Genomic DNA, 16,073 nt, shown 5'->3' on the forward strand with positions numbered 1-16,073 from the left:
ACATTCAGACATGAATGACTCTTCAGTGCGCTTACCCCATAAGACCTGCACACACATCTTGGCATCTGGCGAAGGCATTTTGCTTTTATAAAAATTAAATGTCTTCAGCTGAGGTCTTGGAACAGGCTGATAAACATGAAGTCATTATGCATAATGCAGTAAAAGTTGCCATTCCACACTCCTGGATTCAAAGAACTTGATCTGCTGTACCATGTCTCTTGGATTCCAGATCAGTAGGTGTTTGACCTAGTTATGGAAAACTAATGTGCATTATGCTGATTAATATTCAGTATTTAACATTTTCAACCGTAAATAGTTTCATTTTCTATTTAGTTCAGTACATTATTTATTCATCTATCTATTTATCAGACACATTTGTATCTCCCTCTTGCCTCAAAGAGCTCAGGGGGGAGGTGGGAACAAAGTGTACCATTTTCCCAATACAATGGGCTCATAACTTCTTCTTACTTTACATACACGATTGCAACCTTAGCCTTTTCCCATTCCCCATTTATTTATTTATCTCCCCACACCCAGTGGGTTTTCCTTGCTTACCAGGCTCTGGGAAGGTCATTGAAGGGCCCTGGGAATACCCTCCAGAGCCATCCCACATTCTTCCCAGAGCCCGGTAAGCAGCCCTCCGCCTCATGGGAGAAGGGCCGGTCTCAGGGTTCCTGGCTTTACATGATTTTGCCCTTACACACAGACCCCCCGGAACCAATGCCTCTCAGTAGTATCAAGGTTACTTTTGTAAAGCTATAAGTGGTGTATTTTAGAAGTTTATGTAAACAACTGTTTGTGCACTGTTACAGCTGTTCCCTGAAAGAGGACTCTCAAAAGGCAAGGTTCCATAATGTGGTACAGGATTTTATTCTCATGTTTCTCTGGCATTGGAACTATTTTTTTTTCTTTGCTAAAGCTGTGGCTGGGAAATGTACAGTTCCATTGCATCAAAGCTATCCCTTGCTCAGGAGAGGGATAGAAAAAGCATAGCACCAGGAGAGTGGAATTCATTTAACTGCCTCCCATTCATCGTCTGCCTCCCATTGGAGTCAATGGGAGGGCAATTACTTATATCAGGTCTGGACCTTGCATAGATTTCTGGCATGTTTGTGAGTGTACCTGTGGAATCCTGTGGTTCAGAATTTAGCGTATATGTGCTCTTCTTCATACTGCCCAACAATCCGCTGGATTTTGAGGGACCCATGAAAGGAACTTTACTGGCAGAGCAATTTGTCAACCGAGCCCTTCTACAATGTGCAAAGGCAATGCATATGTCTCTGCACTTCTGAAATCTTTCACCTGACCCTAATGCCCATCAGCCAATGAACCTGCACCCTTAATTTCTTCAGTTAACTTGATTCTTCCTACTAGCTAGGTACTATAATTCTGCTGTGTAATAATTCTCTAATCATTTTTAACATTTGAAGGTAACTAAGTGGTACTAATGTGATGTGTGGGGCAGATTTTTATACACTCTTGAGAAATTAATGAATTTTCTCTTGTAAAGACTTCCATCGGGAACCTATAGAGACACATTTCTTTGGGAAGGGAGGTCAGGATCACTGATCTGAGTTGTATCCAGTACTAGCCCTGCTCAGAATAGAACTGTTAAAATCAGTGACCTTGTCTAACTTAAGCCCATTAATTTCAATGAGTACTATACGGAGAACTTAGTTGGAGATAGTTGCTCTGTCTGTCTTGCTCTCCGTATCTCCTTCAGATATGAATAAAACACTCTGATCTTCCCAAAACAGGTGTAGAGGCACAACTGGGAAGGGAGTGCTCATGTTGTAACTTCATCCCCTGTTATGGCGTTTGATGTCTCTGGTCTGTGGGTGTTGACAGCTTCAGAGATCTAGAATTCTGCCCACTCTGCCAGTATTAATATTTCTGTCAGCCCAGAGACCTGAATGGCACAGGGCAAAGAGGAGCAAGAAAAGAAGAAATAAAAAAATTCCTTTCAGTAGCACCTTAAAGACCAACTAAGTTAGTTCTTGGTATGAGCTTTCGTGTGCATGCACACTTCTTCAGATACACTGAAACAGAAGTTGCCAGACCCTTCTATATAGTGAGAAGGTGGGGAGGGGTATTACTCAGAAGGGTGGTGGGAATGGGAGATTGGCAGATAGCTGAGATGAGCCTGTTGACGACTCTTAACGACTGCAATAGGTCTTACAGGAAAAGGCAAGGGGTGAGAAGGTGAAAAATGGCTTAGTCATGTATAATGAGATAAGAATCCAATGTCTTTGTTCAGACCAGGTCTCTCCATGGTTTTAAGTTTGGTAATGAGTTGCAATTCAGCAGCTTCTCTTTCCAGTCTATTTCTGAAATTCCTTTGTAGTAAAACAGCTACTTTGAGATCTTGTATAGAATGTCCTGGGAGATTGAAGTGTTCTCCTACTGGTTTCTCTGTTTTGTGATTCTTGATGTCAGATTTATGTCCGTTTATTCTTTGGCGTAAGCTTTGGCCTGTTTGTCCAATATAGAGACCTGAATGGCACAGGGCAAAGAGGAGCAAGAAAAGAAGACTTGGTAGTGCCATAAGCCCCGCTTAAGTGGGAACACCAGGAGACACAGGCCGTTCTGAACCTCTGGCCCAGGGATTCACCCTTTTTGTAGAGTTGGCTAGTGGCAAAGCATCCATAAATGTAGGCCATGCAATCTTCTAGGTTTTGTTTTATTCTACTTCAGATTAATATTGGATGCACCACTGATAGCTCATCTGCTGACCCAGTGAAACTTGAATTCTCCCGAGATTTGGGGGCAACCTGGCACCTGCTTCTTCCTTTATGTTATAGTAGCAGCAGCTACCTCAGTTCTCTATGCTCTACAGAGCATCATCCAAGCAGCACTTATTATGCCGGAACGACCCAGGGATGGAGAAGAGAAGTCATCCACTTTGGAAAGCTACACCTTTGCGGGTAAGTACTTGACACGGCTCACCTGGCTTTTCTCTTTATATCCGTTTTTCAGCACTACTGCTCTTCAGCACACAAAGACCGGCTGGTTATTTGTATATTTATATACCCAGGTGGCTTCCAGGTGGTTTACAAAGCAAGAAAAATATCACCCTGATGGATGACCTTTTATTGTGAGAGGGACAGGGGAATGTGACATTGTTAACTTCTGCTCAGTCTCTCAGCAGCTTTTGATACCATTGGCCATGGTCTTCTCCTGGGCCAGTTCAGTGGGATATGTATTGGAAACACCATATTACAATGGTTTCTGTTTTTATATTCAGGACCATGGACAGAGAGTAGCACTGGATGAGTGCTCCTCAGCTCCCAGCTCCTTGTTACCCTGTGCACAGGGTACTTCTCTGCCCCCCAGTGTTATTTAACACCTACATGAGGCTGTTCGGAGGAGTCATTAATAGTTGGGAGCAAGGTGTCATTACTATGCTGATGGCACACAGTTTATACATTACATCTGTTTCTTACATTATATTTTAAAGATATAAGAAACTCTGAATCAAGCCTGAAATGCCATGGAGATGTCATGTTTGAATTGCAGCCTAATGCAGAACCAGGCCTGTGAATGATAAAACTTATGAAAGCCATAGACTTATCTCAGAGCCATGGTGCATGTATCACTCAGGATATATGGGATCATTTGTGATTCGAGGACCTGTTTCCTGCTTGGGAATAATAAAAACACGAGGACACAGTGTATTAAGTTAATAGGCTAGAAAAGGCCACAACTTCATAGATTACAGCATGTGAGAGTTACAGATAGGTAGCCGTGTTGGTCTGCCATAGTCAAAATAAAAAAATTCCTTCCAGTAGCACCTTAAAGACCAACTAAGTTAGTTCTTGGTATGAGCTTTCGTGTGCATGCACACTTCTTCAGATACGTATCTGAAGAAGTGTATATGCACACGAAAGCTCATACCAAGAACTAACTTAGTTGGTCTTTAAGGTGCTACTGGAAGGAATTTTTTTATTTTGAGCATGTGAGAGGTATTGGCTTAGGCATTGGACAACCACAAATTTTGACTCCGCCCACTCAGAGAGGGGTGAGTCTGATGAGGGTTAACCACCAGTAGGGGGAGCCTGTTGATGCAAATACAACTATAAGCTCTCCCCTGATGTCACTGGGGGTCGTGCCATGGCCCCCAGCTGCACAGGGCATCAGACAGGATCCACAACTGCCGGATTCCTTTAACGGAATACCCAAAAGTGAAGGGGTAGGCGATGGCCACACCTTGCCCTTCCACACACCAACAACCTATTCCAATGCCTAACCGCCTAATACCGAGAAAGTTGTGACGATTGCTACGAGGTAGGCGAAAAAAACCAAAAGGCCGATGCCAGTTTGCCCATTGGAAAAAACTCCTACCAAGCCCCCTAGGCAGCCAGGGCGACCAACCACAGGTCCATAGCAAGGTCAAGCGAGCAGCTAAGCCCTAAAGGGAGTGGCGGGTGGGTGACTTGAAGAGATCGGCAGCGCAATGGCGGGGAGAGCTGGCGCAGCCACATTTGAGTGGCTAAACCACGCCCTCGAGCTGCCACCCGTTTGGGTGTTTGTCTGGGAGGCGTGGCGCGTCTGCGACGAAGCAGGGCAGGGGCGAGAACTTTTCCCGCTCACAATCCCTCCCCTCCTGGAGGAGGAGAGGCTTTCTGGCAACTGGAGACACTCATATGAAACATCCTGTGTCTTTAAAACATATCGTGATAACCAGCTTTGAGATTGCCACAGGAGAAAGCGTTCCCACTGGGCGAGTGACCTCATATTTGTTAGAGAAACACATCAGCTCATATGATCGTATATGAGGAACTGGAACAAAGTCTGGGGAAAAAAAACCCTGATGTTGAATAATTAAATGGAAGATTTAATTTTTAAATATGTGCATGCATCTTTGATTATTGTTAACATCTGAATGTCTGGGAAGCCCTTAACTGTGCATATCTGCTGTTCCAACCCAAAATCACAAAGCATTTCTATACTCCTTGAGTAATCCTTCTGGAGAAGAGACCTAGATGAAGACCATTCTCTGGCATGTAACTTATTTGCCTGCACTTCAGCATGGATGCAGAATAGGTTTTTTTGTTTTGCACTACTTATTTATTCAGAAGGTTTGATAAACTATTTAGTCACGCAACTCTGAGTGGTATACATAAAAAAACTATTAATAAAACACAGCTAAATTTCACACACAAAAAGAAATAGACATAAGATACCATATTTTTCCATCTATAAGATGCCCCCATGTATAAGACGCCCCCCCTATTTTGGAGGACTCAGATTTAAGAAAATGGGGGGAGATGTATCCCTGTATAAGACGGCCCCTAATTTTTGACATGATTTTTAGGGGGGAACCTAGTCTTATACATGGAAAAATACGGTAATTACCAATGAAATTGGTAAGATCAGTAAAACTTTTAAAAACAACTACCAAAACCTAAATTATATGTCTTGGAAGCCTTTTTGAAATGAATAAGTTTTTAGCAGACTTCTAAAACAATACAGTGAGGGTACCTGGCTGGTGTCATTAGTTCCAGCACGAGAACAGGGCCTTTTCTGCATGGCTCCCTGTTTGTGGCATGCTCTCACCAGGGAGGTTCGGCTGGCGGCTTCATTATACACCTTTAGGCACCAGGCAAAAATGTTCCTCATCCTCGAGGGGGGGGAATTATTGGTTTGTTTTTATTCTTAATTGTATGGTGTATTTTGTGGTTTTTATATTGCAATTTCAAGCAAGGTATCAACACATGGTTAGGTGGGCTGTAGGATGGATATGGCAGGTTGGATGCATCCCACAAGCTTTGCTTTGCCTACCAATACTCTGTGCCATAAAAGCTTGAGCATATTTCAGACTTTACATAAACGTAATGCGGTAGAAGAGCAGCTAATATAAAAGGCATTGCTTTCTTTCAGATTAGTGAGGTTCAGATGGTACCAGGGATTTTATCCTGCTGCGTCTCAACCTGTGACCTGGGCCATTGACAATGTGTATATTGGGCCACAGTGTGAGGAGATGTGTAATGGTCATGGCAGCTGTGTCAATGGGACAAAGTGCATCTGTGATCCTGGCTATTCCGGACCAACCTGTAGAATAAGCACCAAGAATCCCGACTTTCTGAAGGATGATTTTGAAGGTACCTCTGTATGATATTATTATGCTTGGACTTTTTTTTGTAATATTTTGTGCCCTCAAACCATTTAAAGGTTTGTTAAAGTCAACTTCTTCTTAGTTTCTTGGCACACTTTAGTCCCATTTACTTCAGTGAGATACTCTAGGTTGCGTTCTAGTTAGATCCTGCCACTCCTGCGCACGTATCCTGCACCAGCTCAAGTTCCCTTCCCATCCTCTCTGGCAGCTGTTGTTTTCCGCCAAGCAAGCAAATAGGTGGCTTCCTTTCTTCCCAACAGCTGGTAAGAAGATGTCAGGGAAGATATCAGCCGAGAAACTCACCTTTCCAGAGAGTTAGGCAAATGAAGGGAAGTTCAAATGTACTTGGAGACAAATTCCAACAGCTTCTCTTGGCTGGCAGGGAATGGCATCTGTTCTGCCTTGTGTTATATGTTTGATTATGTTTTAATTCATTAGGAGAGTAACTTGGGAATGAGTTCTCAAAGTGAAAGCGTACGCTCTTAAAAGGAAGCCCAAGTATCTTAATTTGCATGCTTTTTTAGATTATAAAGGGCAGGCCCTCACTGTCAACAAATCCTGGCCACACAAGTGCTCCTGCAAGCCTTTTTTCAGAAGTGGAACCAGCTAATTCAGCCCCAACAGCTGCCCATCAAAACAGACTTCCAAACAGAATAGAATTACCCTGTCAAGTTTTTCTCAAATTGTTCTCAGCCATCAGGATACGCAACATTCCCTGAAGAAAGCTGTCCACTTGCTATGTTTACATGGCAGTGGCAGAAAAACAGCTTACACAGAGTGACTTGGCAGAGCGGCACTTTTGCATTGACATTTGAAATTGGAATTATTACTTTGGCTCTGAAGTGGTTTCCTTTTTACAAAACTATGCATGTTCAAATCTCTCCTATTGAAACTCAACGAAACTCAACAAGCTCTTAATTGTGGCAGAGTTGCTGCCACAATGTTTCTCCCTTTTTCTCTATCTACCTCCTCACTTCTCAGCACATTCCCTTTTTTGTGTTATATCGGCTTTCTCAGGGCTCCTTCAAATATTGTACTGTTAATTCATGAGATTACTCTCTTCACTATAAGATATACATATTAGTGTTATACAGTGGTGCCTCGCAAGACGAAAATAATCCGTTCCGCGAGTCTCTTCGTCTAGCGGTTTTTTCGTCTTGCGAAGCAACCCTATTAGCGGCTTAGCGGATTAGTGCTATTAGCGGTTTAGCGGCTATTAAAGGCTTAGCGGCTTAGCGGCTAAAAGGCTATTAGCGGCTTAGCAGCTTAGAAAAAGGGGGGGAGCGAAAAAAATCGCAAGATGTTTTCATCTTGCGAAGCAAGCCCATAGGGAAATTCGTCTTGCGAAGCGCATCGAAAAACGGAAAACCCTTTCGTCTAGCGGGTTTTTCTTCTTGCGAGACATTCGTCTTGCGGGGCACCACTGTATTCAACAACATCAGGCTCGGAATAAATCCACTTAAATGAGCTGTCCAACAGTGGAACAGACTCTCACCAGAGATGGTGCCTTGGGGGCTCTTAAGCAGAGGTTGGGTGGCCATCTGCCATGTAAGATTTAGTTGAGATCCCTGCATTGTAGGGGGTCCCAACTAGATGAACCTTGGGGTCCCTTCCAACTCTACAGTTCTATGATTCTAAGTTAGCTTTGCCCATTGAGTTCAATGGGTGTGCTCTGTGTGCGAGTTAACAGTGCAATCCAAACCTAAGAACCACCAAGATAAGTGAGTTTAGAATAGGCAGATGGGACTCAGCTAGGGCTATGCCAGTGTAACTCAGTCAACCCAGCTGAGCCAGGGCTACGCTCATGTAGGGTTCAACCAGCAAAAACTGGAAGCATTCTGGGGCCAGGGCAGCAAGAGGCAAGGGGAGACTTAGACCTATTTCAAACCTCTTTTCAGCCCAGTCACATGGCCTGGCAACTCAGCAGAATTTATGCTGGCAAAAAGGGTACTGTTAGTCTAACTGTATTTTTAAAGGCTTGTTTTCCCTCTGCCAGACTTGGGCCAGCTTAGCTGGCAGTAGGCCTGCTCCTGAACAGAGTTTGGAATGGGGGCAACATCTTTCCACTGGCTTCCCATACTTAGAATTGCTCTACCCATAAGCTACAACCCAACCTATGGTACTGATTCCAACTCATATCTGCTTGAAAGTTAACTTTCATGATTAGCGACCATAAACAACAGGTGTGATCTGCTGGCATTTAGAATGAAAGCCAGGAGGCTACATATAACTGACTGCACCCCCAGTTCATTCCTAATGGAAGACACTATCCAAATCTGAAATATAGATTGGGAGATTATCCATGCAAAATCCCCTCCATCACTCCCACTGCAAATATCTGTTGTTGTTTTCTGTGAATTTATATGTAGACGTTTCACTCCTGTACCTCCTGCCTTGGGAGTAAGTTCAATTCAACTGAGTCAGATTTACGTCTGAGTATACATGTATTGGAGTTCAATTCCTGGAAGGCTGAAAATCATAAGCTATGGTTGTGTATTTTATTTAATGTTGCTTTTCTGGTGGTTTCTGGGAAGGATGTTATGGTTGAAAAGTGCTTGTACAATTCCCCCCCCCCCCACTTTACAACTGATGATTTATTAGTCATTTCTCACTTAAGTGAAATGCCACAGGGTAAATCCTAAATAACTGTCCCTTGCGCTCAGGTCAGCTGGAATCTGATAGATTTTTGTTGGTGAGTGGTGGAAAGCCATCCAGGAAATGTGGGGTCCTGTCTGGAGGAAACAATCTGTTCTTTAACGAAGAAGGCTTGCGCATGCTGATGACAAGAGATCTGGATTTGTCACAAGCCAGGTAACCCTTTTTTAATGTTTACAAATTTTCATTTGTCTTTTTGGCAGAGGAGTGTTGTGTACTTCTCTTATGCTAGATGCATTAATGTGGACTCATTTGAGACGCATTTTGGACAGAGTCATACCCAAAAAAACAAAGAAATGCTCACCTCGCTTTGAGTTCTATCCCCAGCAATGCATTCTCTGTTCCTTAAGTTTTAGCATGTTACCCCACCAACCAAAGAGGACTTGGTTGCAGTAGAATTCTGGAAGTCAATCCATAGAGAGTTTAGCACACAAGTGCTGTCACTCAGAGCCTATCCTTCCAGTGAAGGCTGCTAGGACTAGAATAAATTTCAGGATTAATGTTGTCCAGTAAAATCTACCCACTGATGAGTCAGGTGATTTGACACTATGTAGCAGGGTGAGACAGCCTGACCAAGCAATATATATTGGGGTACTATTAAGGGGCTGCAAAGTATAGTTTTAAAATTTATTATTACATTTCTGCCACCACAGACCGTTGGGTAAGTGGAATGCCATTTGCATTTTCTGCCTTAGGCACCAAAATGCCTTGTGCCATCTCTGCCCTTCGTATGATTTTCATAGTAACCTCAATCATTGCCATTTAAGGCGAGTCTTTGATGAATGCACCAAAAATGTGGTCTGCAAGATTAGGATGTCAGCATCTTGCCTAGGACATTTGCCTTGATAAATAGCATATTAATCCCATCACACTGAAATATATTGCATACTAAGTGCTCTGTTAATAGGAAGCTCCACTATGAATCATTGTTGGAACTGCAGTGTTGATTACCAGAGTAACTTTGCATTCATCATTCTGTTTTCTGTAATATCTGAAGCTTGCCTTGAATTGCAGGCATTTGTTTACAATAATTCACTGACAGAATCTAATCTAGCTGTCACCAGTTAATTCGGGTAGAGCTATTTCAAAACACCCATTTTAAAGTTAAAGATTACGTATTGTCATTTTGGACCTGCTTAGAACTTACGTATTTGTTGAAAGAGACTATGTCCAAAAATTAAGACAGGAAAAGAACGTAAGCAAGTTTGAAATTAAACATTTGTTTACAAAGCACAAGGTGGCTCTTAGTCTGTTATCCTGCCCTTCTTTTTAAGTTTCTGTTTTCCTTTGGACTTATGAATTGACTCCTACTAAGTCACAGACCAATAGAATATTCATTCCATACTAAAGGTAAAGGGACCCCTGACCATTAGGTCCAGTTGTGGCCGACTCTGGGGTTGCGGCGCTCATCTCGCTTTATTGGCCGAGGGAGCCAGTGTACAGCTTTCCGGGTTATGTGGCCAGCATGACTAAGCCGCTTCTGGCGAACCAGAGCAGCTCACAGAAACGCCGTTTGCCTTCCCGCCAGAGCGATACCTATTTGTCTACTTGCACTTTGACGTGCTTTCGAACTGCTAGGTTGTCAGGAGCAGGGACCGAGCAATGGGAGCTCACCCCGTCGCGGGGATTTGAACCGCCGAACTTCTGATCAGCAAGTCCTAGGCTCTGTGGTTTAACCCACAGCGCCACCTGCGTCCCTTGTTCATTCCATACTACATGGATCTAAAAGAAGTAAAACAGACCCAAATAATGAGAGCTATGCTTTGTAATAAAAACTGGATGGAAGCTACTCTAAACATGCCATATAGGTTACCATATGTTACCTTCAATTTTTTGCATATTACCATAAAATATCTAGATTGTCACTATTTTCAAGTGGGTTTCAGTCACATAACCAGCAAATTTAGGTTGCACTGTATTAGGGATGCATATACACCACACATTTTAAGTACATTTTAGCTACCCTCTCTGAATCTTAAGGACTGTAGTTTACCCCTGAGCTATAATTCCCAACACCTTTAACAAACTACAGTTCCCAGTATTCTTGAGTGTGGGGTGATGCAATGCATGCACCCCAATAAAACAGCAACATTTCCTCTCAGATTAGGATCTGGAAACTAGTCCTCACATCTGTTTGAGTTTTAGGACAGACTACTTTAATATGCTCTTGATAGGGCTTCCTTTGAAGACTGTTCAGCGGCTGCAGCTGGAGCAAGACAAAGCAGATCATTTCACTGAAAGGTTATGCTTCTGGGAGTGTATTACATTTCCGTTCCAGAGTCTGCACTGGCTTTTTATATAGCTTTGTGAAAACAATCCAAAGTGCTGGTCATGGCCTTCAAAACCCAGTTTGAGCTCAGTTTACAAATTTCAGCCTAGCAGGGATTACATCAGCCGAAAAAGTGAACGTATGTAGCTGCCTGATCTAGCCTGTTGATGTCTCTGCCAGTATCAGTTTTGACTGGCAGGAGCTCTCCAAGGTCTCAGGCAAAGGTCTTTCTGAGAAGTCAGGGGTTGAACCTGGTAACATGCAAGAGTTGTGTTCTACCACTAAAACTATGACTGTTCCCCAAAGCTAAGCATATTTCAGGACTGGCGTGAGACAGTTCTGTAAGAGCAGACATATAATGGCTGGGATAAGCCAAGGACATCCCTCTGTTTTATTTTATGTTACCGAAGGATAGCAAAATGAACCTTCGGGATAAAGCAGGCCATAAACTCAATATAATAATAAAAAATCCCCACCCCCCATATTTGGCTGTTTATTTCCAGTTGTGTTTAAGCACATGACACGGTGCAGAATTGTACCTTAGATTCCATTTGAAAAGCTGTTGTAGAAAGTTGCTAGACTAATAAACATTTATTTTGAAACCCTTTTTACTTTGTCATCAACAATGAAAATGGAAGGAAGGTAACAAGCGGTGCATGAAGCTTGTTAAAAGAGACTTGTCTTGCCTTCTCTGAAGTACTGTGTAAATATGAGGACAAATTTCCTGGTCTTGCCTGCAATAAATCTAGTCCATTGCAGCTGATGGGCTACAACACATAGCTCCCCAGTGTTGTTTTACGGCATTGATAATAGGTTTCTTTGGAACAGGATCTTGAAATGCTCCGTGTTCTGAAGAACAACGTTAGTGATAAGAACTAACAATATACCTGAGTACTTGAATTCATTGACTTATTAGTATGTCGGTTTCTTGGCATTCCCCTTGTACAGCAAATCCCTCTGGAAGCCCATTTACCCACAAAGCATAGATAGAGAGATAGGATATAAGGCCGAAATTGTTAGCCATTGTTCTCAAAGTAATGAGGTGCTTGGGTAAAGGCAGCTGTAACTGTGTGCACCACAACAATAAACAGCAAACATTCAGCCTTGTGAACCACATGGAAAATCTAACATGAAATAAGCATGAAAACTCATTGCACCTACCTAGGCAATGTATATGGAAATTAGCAAATAGGTGGTTTATAGACTCAGCCGAATGCAGAGGGAATATCTTGAGATGGTAGAATTGACTCCAAATTCAGGCTGAAAGTGGAGGGTCATGTTTTTAAATGTTTATGCACCAGTAAGAATAAAATAAAGCACAACTTCCTGTAAACTGAAAACTAGCGTAGCAGTGGGTGGTGGGAAGAGAACCTTCCCATTTGATGTTCTTGTTTCCTCCTTACAGGAAGCTTTTTATAAGTGAAAACACACAAAAATGAGGGCTTTTGTATGTGTGTGCATGGGTACAATGGCAGCCTAAATCCATGATTGTAATGGCTATGAGTTACTTGTACGTAAACTGGTGCCTCTCTAGGCTAATTTGCCTTGTTAAACCTTTCTGACTGCACAGCCCTTGCTCATCGCGGCTGCCTCAGTCACTGGCAGAATCCGTCAGTGGGCGTTTCTTGAACCTCTTGCAACATAAAAGTTGTTTGACACCCAGTCTCCTCCTCCTCTCACTGCGCGAGAGTCTTCTGCGCAGGGAGGGCATGGGCAGCGGAGGACCTGGGCTCTCCTCACTGATATCCAGTGAAGAGTCCTGGAGCCCTCTCTCCACTTCCCCCATCTGCCCCCCTTTCTCCCTGGTGTTGCGCTGATTAGCTTCCCCCTCCACTGAGCTGTTTCTCCCCTGCTGCTGGGTCCTTCATCAGCATAATCTGTGAGCCTCCCCTTCGCCTCTCGCTCTGATGTCAGTTCCCTGACAATGATCTTGAGAGAAGAAAGATGGGTGTGCAGTAAACACACACACACAAAAGCCCAAAAGGTCTCTTGCCATCCCATTCCAGCAAATTCCCCCTTAACTACAATTAAAGGGTACATTAGGATACAGTTAAAGATACACAGGAAATTTTTTCTGACAATAAGAACTGTTAAACAGTGGAACGGACTCCCTCAGCATGTATTGGACTCTCCTGCCTTGGAGGTTTTTAAGCACTGGTTATGGATGCTTTAATTGAGATGCGTGCATTGCAGGGGTTGGGCTAGATGAAACTTGGGGTTCCTTCCAACTCTACAGTTCTATGATTAGCCAACCAGGGGCCAGGATTTGAAGCTATTTAGCAAACCCTTGATAAGATGGAACCTGACTAGTCTTAACTACAGTTAAAGATGAAACTGCGGTTAAGACTGAAAGTGGAATTCACTCCAAGGAGGGGATCAGCTGTAATAGAATGCATGCCATTGTGTGGCAAATTCACTGCAGCCGTGTTGAAAATATCTGATACACTTAATCTAAGAGTGCATATCAAAGTGGAATATGCTTCTGGGTTTTTTCTCTTAGAAACAGCCTCTGTATTTAATGAAATAGTACTGTAAGTTTCTGGTTTCAGTACAGAGTAATTCCATAAATCTTTTAGTAATATTACACACACACACACAAACAAACAAACAGACACACGCAATGTGTAATCACTTTTTGTGTTTCAAAATGTTGTGTTTTTGCAGGTCCCAAATCCTGAGAAGCCTGAGATTTTTATTTCTTCCCTTATATTAATAAAACAAATGACTATAGCCTAAGGCTGATTTTTTGTCTTCATAATCTAGGCTTCTGCGCTTACAATTGTGAAAATTTGAATGCAGGATCAAATGTACTGGGATCTGCATTATATAAATAAATCTGTCTATCAATTGCATGCTAATGCCTGGAGGATAAATAAATAGCTTTGTTCCGCTCTGTGATGCCCCTTCAGCTTATAAGCCAAATGCATCACCATCACAACAGAGTACGGTACTAAAAATGGTGACCTAAAAAGAGGGTGCCGTACAACTTCCATGAAATCCCAATTCAAGTTGTCCCAAACCAGTGCTGGGCTCCCACTACGGAATATTTGTTTTCTGTACTTAAAACAAAACCCAGCTCTCTATCATGAGGCTAGAGCTGCCGATTTCTTCATGGTAGTAAGACAAGATTCTTCGTCTTGTCTTTGATTTATGACACTTTCCTTTTTTAAAAAAAGTAATGTTTATTAGGAGTTTAAAAGTTACAAAAAGAAAAAGAAAAAAGAGTTAAACAAAGCAAAACAATACAATACAATACCTAAAAAACAAAAAAACACTGCTTATCTTAACAGAACAAAAACAAAATCAATTAAAAACACATCCAATATTTCCATATCTTGTCTTTCATTTACTTGTTTCGACGACCTCCTCACACTTCCCTTTTTTGTATTGTAGTTCAGTTAGCTATTTCAGCAAATCCTTTCCATCTTTCTCAGTTTTGGGCCTATAATTTATCTTAACACAATCTAACCTTATTTTTTTCCCTTTGGCCCATTAACAGTCTATTTTTACTTAATTCTTTATAACATTTCTGCTAAAGCCATATAACTTCATTCCAGCATCCTTCTAAAATTCATTAATTTTACAAAATTTCTGTAAATATACTTTGAATTTTTTCCAATCTTCTTCCACCGACTCTTCTCCCTGGTCTCGGATTCTGCCAGTCATTTCCGCCAGTTCCATGTAGTCCATCAGCTTCATCTGCCATTCTTCCCGGGTGGGTAGATCTTGTGTCTTCCAATGCTTTGCGATAAGTATTCTTGCTGCTGTTGTAGCATACATAAAGAAGGTTCTATAAAATTTATGACACTTTCCTTCGTGTTACAGTGGTGCCTCGCAAGACGAAAAGAATCCGTTCCGCGAATCTCTTCGTCTTGCGGTTTTTTCCGTCTTGCGAAGCAAGCCCATTAGCGGATTAGCGCTATTAGCGGCTTAGCGGGCTTAGCGGATCAGCTGATAAGCGGCTTAGCGGATCAGCTGTTAAGCGGCTTAGCGGCTTAGGATCAGCTGATAAGCGGCTTAGCGGCTTGGAAAAAGGGGGGGAGGGGGGAAAAACCCGCAGGAACTCGCAAGGCATTGTCGTCTTGCGAAGCAAGCCCATAGGAAATTCGTTTTGCGAAGCACCTCCAAAACGGAAAACCCTTTCGTCTAGCGGGTTTTCCGTCTTGCGAGGCATTCGTCTTGCGGGGCACCACTGTATTATTATTATTATTTTGTTGTTGTCATTTGTACCAATGTTATAGGTTTGTGCAATTCTTCATGAGACTGGGATGCGGTAAGGCAGCACCAGATCCCAGAAGCCAGCCTGTTTTGCTACAGTATTCTCTCAATGGAGGCCTCACATGGAATCTTCTGCAGGAGTTTCTCTTTAGCAACTCGAGCAACGTAGGACGGTACATTGCCCTAGAAATCCCCTTAAAAGCTCGTTCTGCCTCCAGTCGTCTGCGTTGGTGGCAACCATCTGAGAATGGACATTTTTACAGCCCGTGGGTCATTGATCAGGTATGTAATCCTTTCTATTCAGGAAAGTAAGTACCTTTGATTGAATACTTTGATTGAATCCTGTACTTTCCCTACTTTACATGATTAGAGGAACATGGAGCTGCTGAGAGTGAAGAATGCTCCATATCGAGTTAATTTACTTGTACACTAATGTGTAGTAAAACTTTACCCTTTGTCCTGTCATGTTTACATTTTCATGCCCCTCTGCTAAATAGTTGGCTGGTGAAAGCAAGGAAAATATGGGGTGTGAGGCAGAAAGGAAGAATTTGAGTCAGGAGGAGAGCCAGGGCATTGTCTCCTCTGACCGGCAACAGTTTTCCAAAGATGCGGGCAGGGGTCTTTTCTAACCCTGTTCTTGAAGATCCTTTTAATAAGAGATGTCAGACCATGAACCTGAGACCTTCTGCATGCAGAGCATGTGTTCTCTCTTAAGAAGTCACAAACTTTTGCTTTCCACTAACCAAGAGGAACATATATTTTAAACAGTCTTTTCTGGATGCGTTTAAAACAGCGAACATGACTCAAATGTAAAGT

The 16,073-nt window shown here is 42.5% G+C and overlaps 1 protein-coding gene across 2 annotated transcripts in view; it reads left to right on the forward strand.

The window, feature by feature from the left end:
• The window catches only part of RELN (reelin), a 311,434-nt gene that overhangs the window by 251,789 nt on the left and 43,572 nt on the right, over nt 1–16,073 (forward strand). For both annotated transcript variants that reach the window (XM_083463882.1, XM_083463883.1), the window contains 4 exons: nt 2,695–2,924; nt 5,881–6,101; nt 8,779–8,926; nt 15,281–15,539. In XM_083463882.1, the coding sequence (XP_083320008.1) occupies nt 2,695–2,924; nt 5,881–6,101; nt 8,779–8,926; nt 15,281–15,539 (858 nt within the window). The remainder of the gene's footprint in view (nt 1–2,694; nt 2,925–5,880; nt 6,102–8,778; nt 8,927–15,280; nt 15,540–16,073) is intronic.

The sequence above is a fragment of the Podarcis liolepis genome, assembly GCF_965112155.1.
Source record: "Podarcis liolepis genome assembly, chromosome: 10".
NCBI classification, from domain to species: domain Eukaryota; kingdom Metazoa; phylum Chordata; class Lepidosauria; order Squamata; family Lacertidae; genus Podarcis; species Podarcis liolepis.